Raw genomic sequence first — 19,403 nt, 5'->3', positions numbered from 1 at the left:
AGGAATTTGTGACCAACGAAGAACTACAGGTCATTATTGATCACAAAATAGAAAATTTTGATTATATTAAGTTAAAAAGCTTTTGTACAAATAATGAGGATAGATAGGATTAGAAGGAAAGCAATAAACTGGGAAAACATTTTTATAGCTAAAGGTTCTGATAAAGGCCTCATCTCCAAAATATATAATTGACTCTAATTTATAAGAAATCAAGCCATTCTCCAATTGATAAATGGTCAAAGGATATGAACAGACAATTTTTAGATGAAGAAATTGAAACTATTTCATATGAAAAGATGTTCCAAATCATTATTGATCAAAGAAATGCAAATTAAGACAACTCTGAGATACCACTACACACCTGTCAGATTGGCTAAGATAACAGGAAAAGATAATGATGAATGTTGGAGGTGATGTGGAAAAACTGGGACACTAATGCATTGTTGGTGGAGTTGTGAACAGATCCAACCATTCTGGAGAGCAATTTGGAACTATGCTCAAAAAGTTATCAAACTGTGCATATAATTTGATCCAGCAGTGTTACTACTGGGCTTATATCCCAAAGAGATATTAAAGAAGGGAAAGGGACCTGTATGTGCAAAAATATTTATGGCAGCCCTTTTTATAGTGGCTAGAAACTGGAAATTGAATTGATGCCCATAAATTGGCGAATGGCTGAATAAATTGTGGTATATGAATGTTATGGAATATTATTGTTCTATAAAAAATGACCAGTAGGATGAATACAGAGAGGCTTGGAGAGACTTACATGAACTGATGCTAAGTGAAATGAGCAGTACCAGGAGATCATTATACACTTCAACAACAATACTATATGATGATCATTTCTGATGTAAGTGGCTATCTTCAACAATGAGAGGATCCAAATTCGTTCCAATTGATCTGTAATGAACAGAACCAGATACACCCAGATAAAGAACACTGGGAAATGAGTATGGACACAACATAACATTTCCACTCTTTCTGTTATTGTTTGCTTGCATTTTTGTTTTTACTTCTCAGGTTATTTTTACCTTCTTTCTAAATCTGATCTTTCTTGTGCAACAAAATAACTATATAAAGATGTATACATATATTGTATTTAACATATACTTTAACATATTTAACATGTATGGGACTACCTGCCTTCTAGGGGAGGGGGTGGAGGGAAGGAGGGGAAAAGTTGAAACAGAAGTTTTTGCAAGAGTCAATATTTAAAAATTACCTATGCATATGTTTTGTATATAAAAAGCTATAATAAAAAAATAAATAAATAAAAAAGAAGATGAGGTTCCAACAGATGTGGTACAGAGGGGAGAGAACCAACTCCTGAGTCAAAAAAGTTGAGTTTTAATACAAGTCACTTTAATTCTTCAGGGACTCAATATCTTCATGGGTAATATGAAAGGGTTGGACTAAATAACCTTTAATGTCTTTCTAGTTCTAAGTCTGCTATACTAGTGGACTGGTATTCTGTGTCCTGTGCACTCATACTCCCACACATTCACAACCATTCCTGATCTCCCTTTGGATGTTTTTGGTACCTTTCTGGACACTTTCTTCTTTCCTTTCCCTATCTACAGACTACTGGTGCCTGGATGACCTTTACCGAGAGATGGTAAAGCGTTATGTTGAAATAGTAGAAAAACTTCCTGGTCGGAGGCCAGATCCAGCTACTACGGAAGGTTGTTTACAACTGAAGCCGGATAACTACTTGCTGGCCTGGCACACCCCTTTTAATGAAAAGGGTAAGTAGAAATAATTCCTTTTCACTTCAGGTTTTTGTTTTTGTTTTTGAGGCACTTGAGGTTAAGTGACTTGCCCAAAGATAACCTACTAGTACATACCTGAGACCATATTTGAACTCAGGTGCTCCTAACTCCAGGGCTGATGCTTTATCTACCATGCCATCTAACTGCTTTGTCAGCTGTCTTGATGGGTAAAATGTAGTTTTTCTTACTTTCAGGAAACTATAAACTCCAGTACATCTCTTTTTTTCATCCCTATCCCACAAAACAGATCCAGGTTTGCCTGAAGGTGGTGGGAAAGATCTGCCCCAAATTCCTTTTTTAGGGCAGTATGTCTAACCCTATACTCTTGGCATCTATTTAAAGAAAGTTTTCCTGCTTGGCCCTAGGCGTATCCAATGAGATTTTTGTCACTGGGTCTCTGGTTTATTTTAAGGAACATTTTCCACCCCTTTTCATTTAAGTTCCTATAGGTTGACTTTTTCATCTGTGTCATCAGGGAGGTGGCTGTTTCATAAATATCCCTGTGACCCTTAGCATTTGCCTTGGTAGAAACTCATCCTAGCAGAGGGGAGAAAGCAGATACCATTCATTGCTCAGGTGGTCAAGGATTTTATGTCTTCTTTCTAAAGATCACAAGCCTGTTGCCCTCTGTGTTTTATATAGAAGGTTAAATGGCAGCAGCAATTCTTATGATGCCTACAATTTTTTTTTCCAAAGCCAGCTGCAGTTGTCTCTTCCCTTCCTCCTTTCCCTCCCCACGCCCCATTTTTTTTTTTTACTACACTCCGAAAGGAATTCTTAGCCTAAGAACTTGATTTTCCCAGGTGGAAAAAAAAGAGCAAACAATATAAACTTAATGGAGATTATTTATGCCTCCCCTGACCAGCTCTTCAATAGCAGCATATGAAAGACACAGATTTGTGTTTATACAGGTTAGCCAACATGGCATCCAAATGGAAGATAATAAAAAGACTGAGGCATTCTGAAAGGAACAGTTTGTGCTTGTGTACTATGCCTGGAAACCTGGACTGTAATACCAAGCTCAATACCACACCTATTCCAACTCCTCAAGAAAGGAGATGGCATAGTAGAAGGAGCATTGGATTTAAAGCCAGGAGATAGATTCTAGTCCCAGTTGTCACTAATTAACTCTAGGACTAAGAGTCATTTAATTTCTTCAAGCCTAATTTCCTTATCTATAAAAAGAATAAAATAATATATGTATAATACTCTGTCTATCTCTGAGGGTTATTGTTCAGTTCTAATGAAATAAAATGGTTTAAAATGTTATTTAGAAATTATAAAATGCTATACAGGTGAATGGGATACTGGTGTACTGGATAGAGTGAAAGCTCTAGGTCTAGAGTGAGGAAGATCTAAGTTCAATTATGACTTCAGATACTGGCTGTTATAGATACTATTTTATGAGTTATATTTGAAAAGATACACCCACAGTAGTGACATTCTCAGTTTGCCATGAACTTGACAGGTGGCCCTAAGATACTTTACATTCTAATCTACGAGAGAGATAAAAGTTTGTAGGTAAAAGGAAATTCCAAATTCTACATATACGTCCTTAAGCTGCAGAAGAAATTCTCTCAGCTCCCTAAAACTCACCTCAGGACTCTATCATTTTTCACAATATAGTAAAACATGGGAGGGTTCAAACCATATGTCCAGAACCCCTCTGACCACGAAGGGATCCTTTTAGAGATGCTCAGTTTGAAATAACCAATAGGCAATTAGTGATGTAGAACTGAAGTTCAGAGGAGAGACTGGAGCTAGATTTGTGGATCATGGAATTATTTAAATAGAAACGATAGCTAAACTTATGAGACCTAATGAAAAGAGAGAGAGAGAGAGAGAGAGAGAGAGAGAGAGAGAGAGAGAGAGAGAAAGTCCCTGTTCCAATCACAATTTCCTCTCAAGAGTATTTAATCATTAGATTTGAATACTATTCTACTTATTTACTGCTAGACTAAAAAATTTCAAATATTTCCAGAGATGTCAGATTTTTTTTTAGCCAATCACAAGATATCTCATATGTGGAAATTGGAAATTGAACTTGAAGAAATTAAATTATTCTCTCTTGGTCCCAGAGTTAATTAGTGACAGTTGGGACTAGAATCCATCTCCTGGCTTTAAAACCTATGCTCTTTCTACTATGCCATCTCCTTTCTTGAGGAATTGGAATAGGTGTAGTATTGAATTTGGTGTTACAGTCCAGGCTTCCAGGCACAAACTGTTCTTTTCAGAATCTCAGGTTTCTTTTTTTTTTTTTTAATTATCTCTCATTTGGATGAGAGATGTCTCAATTTTATCATCATTATCATCATCATCAACATCATCATCATCAGACTTCAGTCACCAGACTTCCAGTCTTGAGATGACTTCATTCCCTGGGTTCTTTACTGACCTCAAGTTCTATTTATAGAGCAATTCAGGGATATGCTGGTAAATGTTTAACACCGGATTGTTGTTGTAGTTGTTCAGTCACATCTGATTTTTCATGACCCCATTTGTAGTTTTCTTGGCAAAGATACTGGAGTGGTTTGTCATTTCACTCTCCAGCTCATTTTACAAATGAGGAAACTGATGCAAACAGGATTAAGTGATTTGCTCAAGGTCACACAACTAGTAAGTGCCTAAGGTCAGGTTTGAACTAATGATTCTTCCTGACTATAGGGCCAGCACTGTGCTACCTAGCTGCCCATAACAACTGGGCCTCAGGGGAAAAAATTGTTAATAGTCAATCAATAAAACAACAAATCAAGCCCTAATTTGTAGCAATTTCTGAGGTATAAATGCTCACATTGAAAATTAAAGTCAGGGGCAGCTGGGTGGTGCAGTGGATAGAGCACCAACCTTAAAGTCAGGAAGACTTGAGTTCAAATCTGACTTCAGACACTTAACACATCCTAGCTGTGTGATCCTGGGCAAGTCACTTATCCCAACTGCCTCAGGAAAAAAAAAAAGAAAGAAAATTAAAGTCAGAGTTTGTTCTAGTATGCTCCTGCCTGACTGCCTACAAATGGGCAAGGCACTATGCTTGTCCTCATGGAATTTTGAATTTAGCAGGGGAAATAAGATTTACACAGCCCCAAATCAATAAGCATGTATAAACCAAGACAGACTATGAGAGCATAATTAGATGTAAAATGGAAGAAGGGATGTCAAAGTTCAGAGAACAGGGAGAATAGAGTACTTCTTTTGGGAAGGGTCATGAAACTGCTGGGATAGCCTTTCATCTGTGTTTTGAAACAAAGGTGGAATTTGAACAATCAAAACTGTAGAGACAAAGAACATGACAATAAAAAATAACACGAATGCCTAAAGTCTTTTTTTTCCCTTTTTTTATTATAGCTTTTTATTTACAAGATATATGCATGGGTAATTTTTCAGCATTGACAATCGCCAAACCTTTTGTTCCAATTTTTCCCCTCCTTCCCCCTCCCCCCTTCCCCAGATGGCAGGTTGACCAATACATGTTAAATATGTTAAAGTACATGTTAAATACAATATATGTATATATGTCCATACAGTTATTTTGCTGTACAAAAAGAATCGAACTTTGAAATAGTGTACAATTAGCCTGTGAAAGAAATCAAAAATACAGGCCAACAAAAATATAGGGATTGGGAATTCTATGTAGTGGTTCATAGTCATCCCCCAGAGTTTTTTCGCTGGGTGTAGCTGGGTTCAATTCATAACTGCTCTATTGGAGCTGATTTGGTTCATCTCATTGTTGAAGATGGCCACGTCCATCAGAATTGATCCTCATATGATATTGTTGTTGAAGTATATAATGATCTCCTGGTCCTGCTTGCCTAAAGTCTTTTAATGAAATTTTGTGTAGGTTCAGGATTTGGAGCTGCCACCAAAGCCATGAGCATCGGTATGAGATATTGGAAGCCTGAGAGGTTGGAGACACTCATTGAAGTAAGCATTGAGTGTGGGAGAATGACTCACAATCATCCAACAGGTAATGATTGTGTTACAAGGATTTGCTATTCTGTTGGGTTAGATATTTCTGGTTGTTGCCCTTCATTCTTAAAGAGTATCCAAATGACATCATTATGTTAGAGTCAAATTACACTGTGTCTGAATGTGGTTGATCAGACCGATAGAAGCTTGGAATACTCTGCCACAGGTCAGACACAAATAGTCCCTATGAATATTTGGAATAGCTTCTCTAACTTTGCACATCTCTCATTTCTTCCAAGCTAATTAAATTCTGTTTTGCTCAGAGAGCACAGCACTTTCTCTGATGAAGGCTCACTTCAGGCTGGGTGGTCCTGTGCCAGTGTCTCTGATGTCATTCAATTGATTCTAAAGTTTTTAAGAGAAACCTTGAAAATGTCCTTGAATCGCTTTTTTTTTTTTTTTTTTTTTTTTTTACCACCTTGTGAACAGCTTGCCCTGTATGAGTTCTCCATAAAATAATTTTTTGGCAAGATACATTTCTCATTTGAATAATTATTCAAGATGTTGCTAAGTAATTCTTTTAAAAGGTATCAGACACTCTGATCCCAGATTAACCAAAAACCCATTCTGTAGATCTTCTTCACAATGAAATCAGAAATCCTGTGACATCTCACATTACCTAATCTGGAATCCAGGTAAAAAGGAGAAAAGAATAAACTGGTGTCTATAAAGTTAGTCAGTCAGAAAACATTTCTTGTTATTCTATCTGGCAGAATGGTTCATCTGTAATGATATTTTTTCTCCCATCTGTCATTGATCTCTCACGTTGGTACCTTTTAATTCACAATTGGAATTTGGAATACACTCTCTGTTACTGAGTATAAGGTAACCCTTTTTTCTCCCTGATTCCAAAAACCCAGAAGAAGTAACTAGGATAAGTGTCTTAGTTTGATCTACTTATAAGCAAAAATGGCATGTTTACATCGCAATTAGCATTGAGGGAAAACCCATATTACTGAGACCACAAATCCATTTGAGTACTTCATAATTTTAAGTACAGTTTCCTGTTTCTGAAAAACACATACAAATTTATGTTTTGTATATTTAAATATACATATAAATATATAAACATATGCATAAAATATATATGAATATGTGGGCATGATACTAATGTAGCTTATGGTCATCAAAGAAAAGATTCCAAAAGATGGAAAAACAGTTATTACAAAGATATGACAATTAGGATCACTTCTCTATACTCTGCATTAGGCAGCTTTTAGCTGCAGGGAAATGATCAGGGAAGAAAGAAGTGATTTAAGGATAGGAGAAAGAGGTGGCTAAACCATCTTACTATAAACACACATTGATACCTACACTCAGTGAAATTCATTGACTCCCTTTCAGACCCCATTTTATTGTCTTCAGACTTTTTTTCTTTTCAAGATTGCCCTTGATGTTTATTTTTTAAAACTAAATTATTTTACTAATATTTTTTATTTCTACATTATCAAAATTTCTCCTTCTATCTCTTCTCTCTCCTCCTATACCTAAACATTTGTTATTACAAAGAACATTTCTTAAAAAAAAAAAAAAGAAAGAAAGAAAAGAAAAGAAAAGGGGAGAGGAAATCAGTAAAAACTGTCCCATTAAAAAAAATTCCTGTTGATAATATTCAGTGTTCAACACTTGTGACCTCTCCCTCCCCCAATTCCAGCAACTCTGCAAAGCAGTGGAGAGAGAGATGTCTTTTTATATCTTTTTTTTTTTTGGGAGGGGCCAAGTTTGCCTTCGTGTTAATTTTAACTTCATCTGTATAAAATAATATTGCCAATGGTTGTGAAAAAAAATATATCAACTCAGTAGACTAAAATGGAAAGATTTGAAATGGCATTCAATAAAAGTGGAGGAGATCTCTATTCACTGGGTGAACACCCTAGTGAGTATATGAATTTTGGAATACTAAATGTGTTATTGCTGCTTATGATAGCCTAAACAACTCAGCAAACTAGTTTCTAAAATTCTCTAAATTAAAGTAAAAAAGTGTATAATACAAACTTTTATTTCTTTCATTTTTAATAACATTTTATCCCAGGTACTAGATCTTCAATTTTAAAAAATTGATGATTTTTGCCTTAACATCTGTCATTTTCTATGTCTATCCATTGTATTAAACCCCAAACCCCTTAAGTTTGCAAAGTTGCTTAAGTAAGCAAAAATATCCCATACAAAAGCCTTATCTGAAAGAATAACAACCTCCTATCCTAAAGGGCCCTCATCTCTCAGATATGAGAGAGAAGGAATCCGTTAGTAAATCTTCTAACATCCTTCATTATTTTTTTTGTTTGTTTTTTGGGGATTTTTTGGCAAGGTAATTGGGGTTAAATTACTTGCCCAGGATCAGATCTTTTAATTTATATTTTTGCATTCACTACTTTTATTATTGTCTTGGCTTAGCTTATTTCACTCTACATTATTTCACATAAATCTTTCCACATTTTCCTGAACTTTCATAGTTATCATTTTTTATCCCATGATAATATTCCATTGAATTTGTATATGGTAGTTTTCCAGTATCAATTTTAATACCTCAGTTGGTGGATATTTTTCTTTTCTTTCTGGAATTGAGCATATTTTAGATGACTCAATTGTTTTTTAAAAATTTAATTATTATTTTATGTAAAATATGAATCATTTTATTTTATATATAAGCCATCATTTTGTTTTACATAAAATGTTATTATTTTACACAAAATTACTTTATCACATAATATATTTTATATACAACTTAAAACAAAATTTTAGATAATTTTGCATAAAATATAAATTGTTATATAAATGTGATATTTTATAGCATTTAACTAAATTACTGTTTTTTAAAAGAATATAATTTATCAATGGCAATATATTTTAGTGGCTTTCTGTATAGCACATTGCTAATGTTACAAACCCCTCTTTTTCAAGAGGACTTGTATTTCAACATATTTTAATCATAGGTCCATATCTTACACCAGCATTGTGACAGCATTCTAAAAGAGGTATGCTATGGCTTGAAATTGGAGCAGTTATGTATTTTTTTTTTTAAATTTGTTCTTAAAATTTTTAACATAGACTTCGGCAACAAGTGTCACTATTTTTATTGTGATGTGTGCTTACGAGACGAGAACATTCCATGAGGGGAAGTAAAATGATATTTTATATTCAAAAGGACAATTTGGCATTGTGGATTTACAAAGCAAATTAAAACATTTTTATTTCATCAACTCTAAATTCCAGCCTCTTGAAATGATCCTATAATTAATGCTTTTGTGATAGGCAAAACATTTGAGAAAGACTCTTGGCCAAGTTGTAGAATGATTTTAATAAGATGTAACACATTTCACCTTCTACAGGAAGCCTTTGCAGATCCCTCTTAATCGAATGCTATCCCTTTGTTGATTATTTCCTACTTAGTTTATTTGTATGTAGTTCTTTGCATGTTATCTTTCACTAGATTTTTTTTTTGTATTCCCAGTGCTTAACAGTAGTATTTGGCACATAGTATCATTGTTCTGTCCTTTTGGTTGGCTCTTTATGACCCTATCTGGGGTTTTCTTGGCAAGGTACTGGACTGATTTGCTATTTCCTCTCCAGCTGATTTTATAGATAAGGAAACTGAGGTAAATAGGGTTAAGTAACTTTCCAGAGTCACTCAGTTTGTAATTATCTGATTGTGTTTGTCCAGAAAACCCCAAATGGGGTCATGAAAAATGAAACGTGACTGAAAATGTCTAAACACAAGAAAAAAAGGCTGTAGTTATGATCCCTATGTGGACATTTGTTTCTTTGATTCGTAATTATTGACAAATCCTAACACCCATCTATTGTCATAAATGTAGACAGTGGGGAACAAGAGAGGACACAAATAAATTAGAATAGGTCTACTGCTCCTCTTATCAAAATAATTTTTTGTGCTAAGAAGTGGATATCAGTAATGTTGCCTGCATGTACAAAAATCTAAAATTTCAGGGTGAGAAGGGACATGAGAGATCATTTAATTTTGTACTTGATCCTGAGAAAAAATTTCCTTTCATATTTTTACTCTGTAGTCATTTGGCTTCTGCTTGAAAACCTCCAATGATGAGGAACTCACTACCTCCTAAAATAACTCATTTAACTGCTTGTGAGCTGTAATTGTTGAAAGAAAGAAATTGGTAGAGAGGAAATGGCAAACCACTCCAATATCTTTGACAAGGAAACCCCAAATGGACTGAGTAGCAACCACAATTGTTCCCCAGCTAAAATCTATTCTTTGCTCCTCAGTCCTAGTTGGGCATGTAGGTGGTGCAGTGTATAGAGAACTAGAGCAGGAATCAGAAAGACCCGGTCTCAAACACTGTGCTTAGAATATTCCCCTGATCTACCCAACTAGTAAACAGTCTAATGAAAAAGGAAATAAAATTAGTCTGGCATGCCACTTTCTTTCTAAATCTAGATTGGCTGCAGGGATCACCACTTCTCTTTCAACATGCTGACAACTTATCCCTTGAATAATGTGCCACTGAAATTTGGAAGGGAGAAAATAAAGTTCATCCATTTATAGTTTGAAGAATTTACCTTCCCTCCCCTTTCCCCCTGAAAATCAAAACAACATATCAAGAATAACACTTTAATGAGCATTTACATAAATTTGGTCTTCGTGCTATTTAGAGTCATTGTACTGTTCTCTCTGAATAGATCTGATGGATAATCAGACTTTTCCTTGTCCAAATGATTTGAATGCTGGGAATTTTATTTTTGCATTTCTTATTTGTATTTCATAAATGTGATGGGTTTTGTTTAAGTACACATTCCCAGATTTACATGAGTTTTAATTCCAAGAAATATAAGGGGGGAAAACTGACCCTACAAAGTGTGACACAGCATTTAGAACAAAAAGTTAGAATGAAAAAAAAAAAGACTAAAACATTGAATCTAGGATAGAAGACCCATTTTAACAAGGAAACATTTGGGAAGTTCTTGATTTGTGGCCAGGAACCATTCCAAAAATATAACAGAACAAACCAAAGATGATAAACTTAGTACAAGTTGATTTCATACAGGACAAAAATATGTAAAAAAATAGCATCCCACCTTAAAGTCTATTTAACAACCCAAATCGTGGGGCACATTAATTATGATGTAGGTGAGTCAAATCATTCTATATATTTATAGTTATTGGTTTTACAGATCATATTTATTTATCGAAATTTAAATAAAGGAATTATACATTGTGGTCTGTCTTATTAAGGCAATATGCAGAAGGTAGCATTTATGAAAAGTAATAGTTCTTGTCTCACTGATAATAGGACTTCTAAGCACCTAAATACTGTATGCAGAAATGTACTAGGCACTGAGGAAAAGACAGAGGTCAAATACTAATAATACTAACATTTATTTAGTGTTTATGCTAGGCACTATGCTAAACACTTAACAATTATTTTTTCATTTGATCCTCTCAACAATCCTGGGAGAGATTGGGAGAGATGCAAAACAAATGTCAAACCAAATCTAAGAGGGGAAGGATCATTATGGGTGGGGTGTGGGAAAAGGATCAAGGGTAGCCTTTGTATGTCCAGCTCCTATCACATTTCTTTTTTTGGTCAATTAGTCATATCTGACTCTTTTGGGAATATTTTTTTTTTTGGTAAAGATATTGGAATGATCTGTTGTTTCCTTCTCCAGTTAATTTTCAGATGAGGAAACTGAGACAACAGGGTTGAGCGATTTCACACAGCTAGTTAGTGCCTGAGACAGGATTTAATCTCAGGTCCAATTGACTCCAGGGCTAGCACTCTATTCATTGCACCATCTAGCTACCCCTAGCACATATTAAACACTAAATAAATGTTTGTTGGATGACTTGGTTAAATAAGCTCAGAGATATCCAAAAGAAAGTGCTAGTTAGTAATGACTTCCTGATTAGATGACAAAGTTGTCACCGCTTTCTCTGTTCTTTCTGTTCTACTGTTCCTTCCAATGTCTAGGTTTTCTGGGGTCCTTATGTACAGCTCTCTTTGTTTCTTATGCCATCCAAGGAAAACCACTTGTACAGTGGGGGAGAGATATGATGAAGGTAGTACCAATGGCTGAAGAATTCTGTAAAAAGACAATTCGACATATGGCAGGTGAGGATTGTTTTTCTGCTGTATTGTTGTTGGAGAAAAACTTAATAGCCTAAATTCATATTATTCTAGTCTGAGCCAGTCTTGGAGCAAGCTCCTTGTAGTTTATATTCCAAAATGTCTTGAAATGAGATGCCTACAGGTTATTTGGCTGCTAACAAAAGCAGATGTATTTAACAAATAACAAGAAAATGAGAATATACATTGAGAATAACTCAAGTTGATTCAGATGAGCAAAGTTCCTCTGCCTCTCAGTGGTCCATCTTCAGCCAAATATCAGACAGCCTTCAGACTGTTTTGTAAGTGGGTGATCGGGAAATGATGTTAGTTATTAGTTCTCCTGAACCAATCAAGTTTCAAGTATGGTTTCAATGCCTTTTTCTAGAAAAACCATATTTTAATGGATTTGCTATATCTTCATATAGCAATAATATAGGCATTAATAAATGGACTTGATTTCAGCATACTGAAGATGAAGTATTAATATTGATGTTTATTCTAAATTATCTTTCTGAGTGATCCCCTCCCCTTAATAGTTCTTCTCATCTGAGTCAGCTTCTGTACTACCATGAAATAAGGGCACAGATAATTTCCTGAGGTCTTTTTCAGCATAGTGATTATGTGATTTCCCTGCTATTACCACCAATAAAAATTCAGGGGTAGATTTAATTAAAATTCAATTTCATCTTATCTCGTCATGTCATGGAAGTGATTCTGCGTTCTCTAGTGTTATGTCAATAGAGCACAAGATCTGGTTCTACCAAATTGGAATGGTTTCAAGTGCAGATCCAGTGATGGGGTGGACATCTGTTGTCCAGGGACTACTGTAGCTAAATATTGAGAAGCATATTGCCATAAGTTTAGTCTAAAGACCTTTTTTTTTTCATTTATAACAGCTCATGAAAACTAGCTCATAATCTGTAGAACACAATGTTTTGTGTTAGTAGAGTGAATATGCCTTCCTGATGAAATCACAGGATTTTTTAAATATTGAAATCCTGAATAGTATCAATATAGAAACATGCCTAAGTATCAAGGAAGTATATTTGTTGATGTGATGTATTACATATATACACATATATACATATATATGAAATTATATGTGAGAGAATAAGAGAGAAAAAGTGAGAGAGAGAGAGGAGGGAAATAGGAAAAAAGAAAGATAAGGAATGAGAGATGGAAGAAGGAATGAGTGAGAGATGGAAAGATAAAAGAAACAGAAAAAGAGAGAGAGAGAGAAAGGAGGGAGAGGAGAGATGAAGGAAAAGAGACAGAAAAACTGAGAAAGGAAGAGAAAAGAGAGAGGAGAGACAGGGAAAGACAGGAAAACTGAGATTGATAGAAAAGAGGTAGAAAAAGAGAAACAACTTGGGATTCTAGGTTATTAAATATCTATCAGTGTTGGAAAAGGGAGAAATAGCTGACAAATTTACTCACTGTTTTTGTTTTTGTACTTCAATTATCTAAGTTGTCAAGAGATTCTGTTTGAATTTTGGCTTCTCCTAAATAACACTGAATTTATTTATTTATTTATCTTAAACTTAAATACAATATAGGGAGAGAAAAAAAATTACCACATGTAGAACAGAACATAAGGGAAGATTCAAAATATACAGCAATAAATTTTGATTTTGAGAAAACTCTTATACACATTGGGTTCAGAACTGTCCATCTTTTCTTTGTTTCCTTATAGGCTTAATAATACTATATTTTGGTTTCTTATCATACAACTAGTTGAAAACAAACAAAAAAAACCCTCTATATTCCTCTTTAATTCTAAGAATCAATCCATCATCAAATATTCACTGTTTCTCCTCTTCCTTTTTAAAGTCTTTTTAAAATTCTAAATGCTATTGTCCCATAATTCTCTGATACAAACAATATTTCTATTAAGTTTTCAGAAATGTTACTGGCTGAATGCAGAAAGGACAGAAAGCAAGTTCAGTGGCATGATAAATACTGTCACTTGTGAATCAACTATGTTTTAGCTCTAATTTGCTTCAGGATTCCTTCTTTAACTGACTTCTAATTTAAAAAAAAAAATCTAATCAGTCTTTCATTCTTGAGTTTTTGATATGTACTGTGGAACTCTGAGGAACTTGTCTTTGGCAGTGGCCAAAGTTAAAGGCTTTTCACCCCTGTTTATCTCTTTAACTACCAAAAGGCACAGCTGCCGAGATACCTGATCTTATTTGTTAATAAGGATCAGGAACCTGTAGATCCATCTCACTCAAGTGGTTATTCATTTCACTCAACATCAGAGAGCATTCAGTGAGAATACCAAATCCTTTTGTGGTTAATAGCAGATATTCATATAGCTATTTAAAGCTTATGAAGTACTTTAAACATTATCTCATTTGATCTTTGTAACTACTCTGTGAGGTAAATGCTATTATTATCCCTATTTTATAGATGAGATTGAGAGAGATCAAATGTCTTGCCAATGATCACCCTGTTACAAAGATAGGATTCAAAATCAGGTCTTCCCATTTCTAAAGTTGGGATTCTATGCACTATACAACCCAGCTTCGTCATCCAGATGCTCTGCTTCTCAGACACTATTTCTATCTCTTGACTGCACCCCTTTTGTGAATCACAACGTTTTTCTCATTATACTTTGGATTAGTCTCTTGGCTCATACCCCATCCATTAAGAAAATTCTTCTCTCTTACCTTAATACTACATTTTCATTTACTCAAACTAGCATAATGTGATGGAATTGATTGCATAAGCCACCATATTCATAATATGCACAAGCATATTCATAGAAACAAAAGCAATTAGGTCAAATATATTAAAACAATGATTTCTCCCAGACCCACATTTCTCCCAAGGCAATGATTTCTAAAGTCACAGTTTAGGTACCTTAATTTTTACCAATCTTTCCCACCAAAAGCTTGCAAGCATCACAAAAGCATAAAAATTGAAGCAGCTCAGGACCTAGAGCACCAGTCCCTCCTTTTGCCACTTTTCCTTCCTTGCTACACTGCTAACTGAGTGGGATTTAGATAGAGGCAGTTTACTACAAGGGAAAGTGAATACTCTAGAGTTAGACGAACCTTATGTTCAAATCTTGCCTCTGAAGATACTTGTATGACCTTATTCAGTTGATATCTGACTCTTTGGGTCCCCATTTTCTTGGCAAAGATACTAGAGTGTTTTGCCATTTCCTTTCTCCAGCTCATTTTATGATTGAGGAAACTGAGGCAAATGAGGTTAAGTGATTTGCTTAGAGTCACACATTAAGTCTTTGGGGGCAGGCTTGAACTCTGGAAGATGAGTTCTCCTGACCCAACATTCTATCCTCTGGCCATCTAGCTGCCCCTACTACATCTTTGATCTTGGGCAACAATAATCATAATAGTTAGCATTTACATAATCTTTTAAGATTTACAAAATGTGTCTTTATATATCTTGTCTCATTTGATCCTCACAACATCCTTGACAATACTGGTAGGTAGGTACTATTAGTTTCCACATCTTACGGATGAGAGAATTGAGCATCTGACTTCAAATTCTGAGTTTCCTATGAATTTTTTGGGCATTCTTGGACAAGTGGCTTAACATCACTGTCTCTCATTTTTTTCTACCTGAAAAATAGAGTCAGAGAGGCATCCAGTCTTGAGGTATAATAAGGGATAGTGGTGGTAAGGTTCTAAAAGAACTTATTGCAAATTTGAAATGCTAAGGATATTAGCAGATTGCAAAATCAGTGCTATAGGATTCTCTCACACACATTCTCTTCCCAGTTTTATTATCCAAAGAAGGTGGAATGTCCTTAACATGTACATGCCAGTATACATCGTGGTTAGGTACGTTCCAATTCTGCTCCAGTTTGGTAGAATGACCCTAGAATAGATACTTAAGCATTTCTTGGAATGTTTTAGTCTATTAACCAGTCTAAAAGAGACTTCTTATCTCCCTGATTTGTTAGCATACTATTAGTGGGATTCACACAAGTAATCTGACATTTAATATTTCTATTACTTTGATGAAAACATGTTGCAAAACTTAAGTAAAGCTATGTTAATGCTTCCATTTTCAAAGTTCAGTCAAATGGTTCAGGAATAATATTTTCTTCTCCCTTCCTGCTTTATTCACCTTTTCTTCCTTAGTAGATGCCGATTGATAAAAATCACATCTTATGAATACAATAAACCATATTAAAATATACAGGCAGCTCTGAATTTATTAACCCAGAATTTATATATAGTTCTAGCATTCAAATACTGCCACAGTTGAGTAGGATCCAAGGAATTCCAGCTGTTATAGCTATAGATCTGCAAGAGATTTTATAAATCATTTAGTCCAATATTCTCATTTTACAGATGAGAAACTAAGGTAGTATGGAATCAGAGACAGGATTTCTACCTGAATTCTTTCATTCAGCAATTGGTGCTTTCCTGTGGATTTCAAAATTCTCAAACTCTAGAACTAATGTCTTTTCCACTGTACTAGATGTTAGAAGTCATTGTCAACACTGTCTCACCACAATCTGGAATTGCTGCTCTTCCACAGCCCATGCCTTTACCACTCCATCTTCCCTGGCAATATCAATGTGGGAGTTGGGAATGGGGAGGAAAATGAGGACTCTTATTACTGTGCATCCTGAGAAGCTCTTTAGCCTTCAGACTTTCTCCTTCCCTTTTCAAGCTCCTCATCCCAGCTCCTCACTCCCCAATCCTGCCCCAACCCAGATCTCCAACCCCATCTTCCATCTCACTCACTCCTCAATCCCTGCTTCTTACTCTCCCAACTCCAAGCTCAACTTTTAACCTACTCTTAGATCTTCATCCTCAACTCCTTAACCCCTATCCAACACTAGCTCTTTCCTCCATCAAATCATAGCCCCTATCACCTATAAGGGAATGTGGAAGTGACTTGTCTTTCTTTGTATCCCCAGTGCTTTGAAATGTCTGGCACATAGTAAGCAGTTAATAAATATTTATTGACTAACACTGCAGTTTGGGGCTCAATGTTTTCCCAGAGAAAAGTCTATAGTACTATTAGTGCAATATATTTCTAGTACATAGAAATATGGTTTAAGTTTTTGTGGCCTAACCTGGGAGTCCAATGACCATTTGCATAATTATATACATGAGATACATAATATATAATACATAATAATAATTATTATTACTTGTTATATTAATTATTATTTATAAGATTGGCAATTTCTTCAGTATATATAATTCTCCATTGATGCTGATCACGACCTCTTCATGCCCTCAATAAAACATGGTCTTTAGGATTTGATGTGGTCAAAATAATAATCAATTCAGTTCAGTCAATATATATTAAGCACATACAAAACACCAAGCCTGGTGTCAGTATACAGATACCAAAAGAAAACAGTCACTGGCCTTGAGGAGTTTATATTCTTTTGAGAGGCTATCACATGGATGCCAACAAATAAAAGCAATCGGGACAGGGAGAGTGAGCAATCACAACTCAAAGAGGGTATAGAGAAGTCTTCATAGAGGAGCTAGCAACTAAAACTGGAAACTGTGAAATCAAATGAAGGTTATTTCAATGATGATATTAATATTGAGAAAAATAAATTCCTTGTGGAAATAGGTTTAGAGGAATTGCACATGTTTAACCAAATTGGATTGCTTGCTGTGGGGAGGAGAGAGGGAGAAAAATTTTGAACACAAAGTTTTGCAAAGGTGAATGCTGAAAACTCTTTGTATGTATTTGGGAAAATAATACTATTTGAAAAAAAAGAAAAATTCTTATTAATATCTTAAAATTTCATACCCTTTAAGGTTTGCCAAGCACAGTACATATATTATCATATTTGATCCAGATAGTGCTATGAGTTACCACAACTACTATTATCCCCAGTTTACAGGTGAAGAAACTGAGGTTTGTAGAAGTCACTTGTCTGTGGTGGTCATACAATTAGCAAATGTCAGGCTGTAATCCAGTTCTTTTTGAATTCCATGACCAGTATTTTCTCAATTCTACTATATTGATTCATCAGATATTGATCACTCCATGACCAATTTTATGGTTATAAAACCCCTCTGCAGCTCTTTAGACTGGCCCATGAACAACAGACCATTGTTGTTCTTGTACTTGATGTTAGAGTCCAAATTATGTCCGGAGAGTTAGGTCATCACTATTATTAATGGTAATAATAATAATAACAAGAAGAATGATGGTTATAATTACTTACATAGCATTTTATACAACAAAGAGCTTTGACATATGTATTCTTATTTAGGTCTCCTGTGAAGTAGCTAATACAAATCTTAAATCTCAATATCTAGCCCATTCCAGATGAGGAACTGAATCTCAGATTAAAGATTCTGCTCAATGCCATAATCTTGGACAAGTAGAAGAACCAGGATTTAATCCTAGGTCTTGGTTCTAAATCAATTTTTTTAACCTCATTACATCATGATGTCTCTTAGGAACTGCCCTTATTGTCTTGAAAAAGCAGAATTATGACTATATTCCTTTTAATAACATCTATTAAGTGTGTACTGTGTTCAGAGTGTTATACATTAGGGTCTAGAAAGGAGTTGGATAAAAACGTATTAGGTTATTAGGTAGAGAAGAATGAGCCAGAAAGGAAGTATGGCTCCTTCTCTCCTAAATGGCCAATAAATTTCTTTCTAAAATTATTTCAGATTTTGGAGTTTGTTCTTGTAAACAAGACTGGCCTTATGGATGTTACAATCTCATAAATCCAACATGTTATATGGAACATGAATGTGTGAGAAGCATAAACAAGGTTATATGAGGACTAAAGAGGACAAGATCATTTTCATTGGCAAGAATTGTAGGATGCTGCCTTTGAACTGGATCTTGAAAGATGGATAGAATTTCATGGTGCAGAGAAGGGGGCAACAGAGAGGATGAAGGAAGCATTTCAATATTGGGGAGCAAAATGAACAAAGACATGAAAGAGTGAGAGAGTGCCAAGTGTAATAACAGTAGACACATTATAACCCTTCCATAGTCCTGTTTTACATGTTTTTACCTAAAAACCATTGTTAGCTGTGGCTAGGAGGAGGGTTAGGAGGAGACTAGATTTGGCCCTTGGGCAGTAGTTTGCTGACCCCTGGCAAAGAGTATTAGATATTATCCTGTGTCCTGGGGCACAAGTGAAGAGAAATAGGGTTTAAGGCTAGAAGGGTATAATAATAATACCAGATTATGGTAGACCTGTGCCAGATTAATAAATTTGGAGAGAAGTCAGAAAGCAATAAGAAGTTATTAAGGAATTTTGAATAGAATAAAGAAATTTATCCTAGTGCAAATTGAAGGTTAATCCAGCAGTAGTATAAAATGCCAAATTAGAAAGTCCTTTCTCTCTGTGGGTCAATGAATGGTTGGAAAAGAAATCTGAAGTTAGGATTTAGGATAAAGCGTTAGATAAGGCTTGAGAGATAGAGTCACAATAACTGAGACTAAGGGACTGGGAATGGTTAAGTACTATAACTGAAACAAAGTTTGTGGGAAGGGGGTATGGAAAAATGGAAGAGGATGCAGAGACAGGTAAGTATTAGTGAAGAGATGGACCTTAATGAAACCTGAGGGCAGGAGATGGAGTATGAAGAGAGAAAATGAGAAAAGA

At 35.1% G+C, this 19,403-nt stretch overlaps 1 protein-coding gene across 2 annotated transcripts in view; it reads left to right on the top strand.

The window, feature by feature from the left end:
• ADPRHL1 (ADP-ribosylhydrolase like 1) overlaps positions 1 to 19,403 on the top strand; it is a 72,868-nt gene that overhangs the window by 23,108 nt on the left and 30,357 nt on the right. For both annotated transcript variants that reach the window (XM_031958752.1, XM_003765710.2), the window contains exons 2-4: positions 1,584 to 1,748; positions 5,608 to 5,733; positions 11,678 to 11,818. In XM_031958752.1, the coding sequence (XP_031814612.1) occupies positions 1,584 to 1,748; positions 5,608 to 5,733; positions 11,678 to 11,818 (432 nt within the window). The remainder of the gene's footprint in view (positions 1 to 1,583; positions 1,749 to 5,607; positions 5,734 to 11,677; positions 11,819 to 19,403) is intronic.

Source organism: Sarcophilus harrisii, chromosome 3, assembly GCF_902635505.1.
Source record: "Sarcophilus harrisii chromosome 3, mSarHar1.11, whole genome shotgun sequence".
Lineage (NCBI taxonomy): Eukaryota > Metazoa > Chordata > Mammalia > Dasyuromorphia > Dasyuridae > Sarcophilus > Sarcophilus harrisii.
Note: the sequence above shows the minus strand (reverse complement) of the source record. Positions and strands in the feature narration are given on the sequence as shown.